The sequence below is a fragment of the Cynara cardunculus genome, unplaced genomic scaffold, assembly GCF_001531365.2.
Source record: "Cynara cardunculus var. scolymus isolate 2C unplaced genomic scaffold, CcrdV1 Un_Scaffold_3673, whole genome shotgun sequence".
NCBI lineage: Eukaryota > Viridiplantae > Streptophyta > Magnoliopsida > Asterales > Asteraceae > Cynara > Cynara cardunculus.
In genome coordinates, this window is record NW_020201569.1 from 39,840 (window position 1) to 45,704 (window position 5,865).

The 5,865-nt window shown below is 33.8% G+C and overlaps 1 protein-coding gene across 1 annotated transcript; it reads left to right on the forward strand.

Moving 5' to 3' along the window:
* Positions 1-2,570: 2,570 nt before the first annotated feature.
* Positions 2,571-4,275, forward strand: LOC112503726 (GDSL esterase/lipase At1g29660-like). The gene is made up of 5 exons (XM_025107717.1): positions 2,571-2,799; positions 2,924-3,048; positions 3,184-3,429; positions 3,600-3,834; positions 3,959-4,275. The coding sequence occupies exons 1-5, from the start codon at positions 2,586-2,588 to the stop codon at positions 4,180-4,182; spliced, it is 1,044 nt and encodes a 347-aa protein (XP_024963485.1). The 5' UTR covers positions 2,571-2,585; the 3' UTR covers positions 4,183-4,275.
* The last annotated feature ends 1,590 nt before the right edge of the window (positions 4,276-5,865 follow it).

The window sequence follows — 5,865 nt, forward strand, 5'->3', positions numbered from 1 at the left end:
ATGTTCATATGGTTCTTACATTAACAAAAATAATGAGATTTTTTGATTTTGTAACTCCCAATTAATGATATGGGAGTTACATAATTTTTTTTTACCTAAATACCCTTTTCCTCTTTAGTCACGTATGTTTTTTGAAATTATAAATTTAAGAAATTAATTTTTTATCGTAATTAATCACAACCGTTTATTGTATGAATCAATGGCCAAGATTGGTTAACAAAGTTAACACAATAATCATGGTTAGCATTTGAACCAACCCCTACATATATATATATATATATATATATATAGATTTGGGATCATGTGAGACCAAGAGTTTTTCGTACCCGTAAGACCAATTCTCAATCATTGGATCAGATCTACAATCTGAACATTCATAAATGTCACGAGACTTCTCAATAATCATAAAATTGTCACCGTACAACCTTAGACCATTAGATCATCAACTTATAAAATTGATCAAAAAACATAAATTAGTCTTATGGGTCTCAGGAAAAGCTTTTGGTCTTACGTGAACCCAACTCTCTCTCTCTCTCTCTATATATATAGTTTTATGATCATGATCTTTAATATCATCTTTTATGTGCAAAATGATGGGAAAGCAAACATGTTGAAAGAAGGGATAATGAGATGGTCCTCCTTAGTTCGTTTACGTGTACAACTTTTGCAAAGCATGTGCACCATAAAAAGTTATGGGTTATGCACAAATCCGATCGATGGGAATTCGTGGAAGGAGTTTATTATGTTTTTGAACACATGTATAAACTTGTAACAAAAAGTAATCATCATTTATTTATACCCCTCAATTTCAAACGTGTTTAATAACATTAAATACTATCAATTACTTATGCTTAACACAAGTATTTGATCCTACGAATATTATAGGTTACCAAGTTTTGGTTTTCTCCCGCGAGAAACAACTTATATTATTTCAATAAATATTATGGGTGTTCGCGGTCCTATTTGGATGGTTTAACCCCTCAAATCACAAACCAAACCGTAATGGCGGTTTATAAAATGTTCAAACCAAACGGTTTGACATCAAGTGCCCAGAGCGGTTGAACCAGACCACGAAAAGGCGGTCTGATCTTACCGGTTTAGGTGGTTTGGGTCTTTAATAGACTTTAAATATTAAACTTAAAAAACACATATAATTTAGAATTTTAGATTAAATATCCATTTTAACAAAACAAAATATCTAAGCAAAGAAATGTAATAATTAAATAGCTATTGAGTATAAAGTCGAAGCAATCTAAAGTACAAAAAAATAAATATATAATACATATTAGAAAACAAACAAATTAACAAAGTTACAATTACACTGTGAGTATTGAGAAACAAAATGCACGACTTCACAACCTTCAATTCTTGAGTCTTGAGTCATTGACCAAACAAAATAGAAACCAAATCTAAGTTGGTTAAATCACTTGGTTGATGTCTTGATGATTTGCGCCGAAATCAAACCATGGATTATAAAGATCGATAGATTGATAGAGTTCTTGAGGGATTTCAAAATTTGGAGACCGTCAATATCAAATGTGTCGTTATGTTTAATGATTTAATGATTTTAGGTGCCGATTTTAATTATGTTAGATGTTAGGCTTAGAGATATATTTGGGTCATCGCCCATAAGTTAAAAAAGTTGGGCTTGTTAATACTAATATATATGTATATATATGTGTGTGTGTGTGTGTGTATATATATATATATATATATATATAGAGGAGCGTTCATATAAAAACCACCCAATTTGTACAAACCGTGCAAACCTCATTCAACCAATCATAATTTTTCATTTTGTTCATTTTTTTGTAATTATGAGAGGTTGATTAACCATTTTTATTGTGGAGGGGGTTAATCATGGATATTATCATCTTTATTATTTTAATTGTAGAGAAATACATGAAATAGTTTCATTAAAATTTTATTAAATATTATATGAAATAATTTCATAACCATATATGAAACAAATTCATCAAAAAAAGTATTATATGAAACAATTTCACAAGATTAAATAATTTCATGAAAAAATTTCTTAAGATTAAACAATGAAATCGACGTATGAGGGTGGTTTGTATGGTTTGTACAAATGAGAGTGGTTTTCATTTGATCGCTCATCTATATATATGTATGTATGTATGTATTTGGTGGTCGGTTTGGTCCAAACCGCCCAAAAAAGGTTCCAGACCATAGACCGGATCGGACCGTCCGGTTTTTGCTATTTTCCAAACCAGACCAGACCGCCATACCGCTTAAACTGCCAAAAACGGTCCGGTTTGACTTGGTTCAACCGGTTTGAACGGTCCAACGGTTTTTTTGAACACCCTTAATAAATATCATAATTTCATTAAATAGATATAAGATATAAATTAAAAATAAATTTTAATTTTAGTTTCTAATTAGATTCCCAACTTGCCCACCAATCGTTGAAAATGTAAAAGTTTCCACTCCCCCATCTCGCCATCTCTCCCCTCTTTCTTTAAATAGTATGCGTTTTGCATTCAGAACCAACCATCTTCATCCCTCTCTTAATTTGTAGTCCAACAAACATGGCTCGTGAGCCCAGCCGATTGTTTTCTGTTCTCATGGTTCTAGAGTTCATCCCGGTTCTAACACTTGTAGCTACCGGTGAACCACAAGTCCCATGTTACTTCTTATTTGGTGACTCGTTGGTTGACAGCGGCAATAACAATGGACTCAAAACAGCAGCTAAAGCCAACTACACACCTTACGGGATTGATTTTCCCCAAGGTGTTAGCGGTAGATTCACAAATGGTCGCACATATGCAGACATCATTGGTCTCTCTCTTTCTCGTTTTGATTGACCATAGACATGTTTGTTGCTCATTTTAATCACATTCCAATTGACATAAAAAAACTGATGTTTTATTCCTGTAAACTTCTATGGTTTTCTTGATTTCAGGTCAATTTCTTGGTTTTCCAAACTTCATTCCACCTTATGCCACCATAACTGATAAAGATATTAGCACAGGAGTAAACTATGGCAGTGCTAGTGCTGGTATTCGAGACGAATCTGGAAGTCATATGGTAATCACTACAACGAACTGATACATGTCGTCGTTCAGACATTCTAGACATAATGGACAGCATCCTATTAATTAATTTGCAGTTAGATTAAAGTACAACATTTGTTTGATTTGTTTGTGTTTAACTTCAACGCAGGGTGATCGGTTCAGCTTCAGTAGGCAACTACTTAATCACGAAGATATAACTTCACGCCTTTCACTCGTGCAAAGGAACAAAACATTTACCAATGATTACTTAAAGAAATGTATTTACATAGTAAATATCGGAACCAACGATTACATCAACAACTACTTGATGCCGAACAATTACCCCACGAGCCAAGTATATACCATCGATCAATATGCGGAAGTGCTCATACAACAATACTCTCAACAACTAATGGTACGTAGTACTTCGTACACATTATGATCTTCCCTTTCTAGTGTGACAAAAATGTTGTATCTTGCTTCCTTTTGTTTGTGATTTATGATCTTAATTTAATGTTGTATGTCTTGTACTTAACTTTGTGGTGAACTGAAAACCCCAAAATCGACATTTGCTTCATATGACAGACTTTATACGGATTAGGAGCTAGGAAGATCGCCGTGTTCGGTTTGGCTCAGATAGGGTGTACCCCAACTGAGATAGCAAGGTTTGACACTAAAGGAAAACCATGCGTTGAGTCGATCAATGATGCGGTTAAACGATTTAATGACAGGCTTAAGCCTCTTATTGACGGGCTCAACAACGACAACTCTGAAGCAAGATTCACTTTCATCAACTTTACAAGCATTGTCCCACTACAAGGTAGCAAAGCAGGAATACGTCGTTTTTATCCTGATTTTCAAGTAAAGGCTATATGTATTTCAGAAGTATTTGCATTAAAGTTGAGCGACCGCATTGATCTTAATAAAGTGTTTGGATTTTGCAGTTACAGCAATACTGCCAATTATAAATGTTCCTTGTTGTCAAGTAAGGGAAGACGGATACTGCATTCCAAACTCAGTACCTTGCCTAGTTCGGGCTTTATCTGTTTTCTATGATGGTCTTCATCCCTCAGATACTGCAAATATAGCCATTGCAACAAGATCATACAAGGCACTCTCTCCCATGGATGCATCTCCATACGATATAAGTCATTTGGCTCGACTTTAACATCAAATCCAACAAAATTACCCGATAAAATTGGTTTGTAATCCTATATATGCACGACTAATAAGCAATAATGATGACATGATGTCATATCTTTTACGTTTTTGTTTTTACATAAACAAAATCTAGCAAATTACTGGTGGGATCGATTTCCACCATTTCTTCAAATCACATGAACTAAAATGTGAAAATGTAGGGGCCACTGAGAAGGGCTTGGGATGATAATTAAACATACAAATATATTATAATGTGGTGGTGTTTGTTATGCGGCGGTGGTGGTTGTAACACCCTCATTTCTAAAATAAGATGTCACGTCATTCACAATAAATAACTATAACGATTCCGTAATATATGGCTAATTAACCAAGTCACAACATAAGACTTGCAAAGTTTTAAATGCAATTTTAAACATCCTAAAGTTAACCCGTCCAAAACCGGGTTATACAACAAAAATAACATGACCATAAACTCTAAACATTCTTCCAACTTATTGCTTAAACGATAGAAATGAAACCTTCTAAGCAAGAACCTGGCTCTTGTCAAACCTGGACCCTACCAGCATATGAGATGCATGTTATTAGTCAGCTTTATAAAACTCAATTAGTTCATGGAATACATGCAACAAACGTACATGTCATAACACACATGAAGAAAATGACTCAAGTGATAACATGCCTAAGTGCCTAAAAGAACCTTTTAAATAATTACGATATCTCTTAAATTGTCCAATTGGGTAAAGATTATAATGTCACCGGCATTTCCAGGGTTTACGGCTCACCCTTGTTCGTTCACCCATTCCTAAGGAGAGCCATCCCTCATGACAATTAACCCAAATTATATCGCAACCCGATTTACTAATCTTGTACTAAAACCTTTTGTGGCATGCATGCTAAATAATGTTATTTTTGAAAAAGAAAACAATAAACAACTAGCATGCAAATCATAACATAAATACATATCACTACTTAGAAAACTGACCATTTCCGGCGGAAGGAATCCGCCTGTAATTTACCGGCGGATTACCAGCGGAAACCAAAAAAGTCAACATATCATTGACTCCCACCTATTTTCGGCGGATTTCATAAGTACGCACATTAATCTTGAATTTACATCTAATCTTCTCTCTTTACCGGCGGATAATTAAATATTAAAAAAAAAAAAGAATTAACAATTTCGGCGGATTTTCGGCGGACAATTAAATAGTTTTTTTTAATTTTTTTAACCTTTTCCGGCGGATTTCTGGTGGATAATTAAATATTTTTTATAAAAAAAGAACTAACAATTTCCGGCAGATTTCCGGCGGACGATTAAATATTTTTTAAAATTTTTGTAACCATTTCCGGTGGATTTCCGGTGGATTTCCGGCGGATAATTAAATATTAAAAAAAAAGAATTAACAATTTCCGGCGAATTTCCGGCGAATTTCTAAATATTTTTTAAATTTGTTACCAATTTCCGGCGGATAATTAAATATTAAAAAAAAAATTTAACTATTTAACGGTTTTATTGGACTTTAATGGATGTTAGTTGGGCTTTAATGGATCGTATTGTGTTTTAACGGTTATATTGGACTTTAATGGATGTTAGTTGAGATTTGATGGATCGTATTGGACTTAAACGGTGTATTAGGCTTTAATGTATCGTATTGAACTTTAATGGATTGTATTGGGCTTTAATGGATCCTAT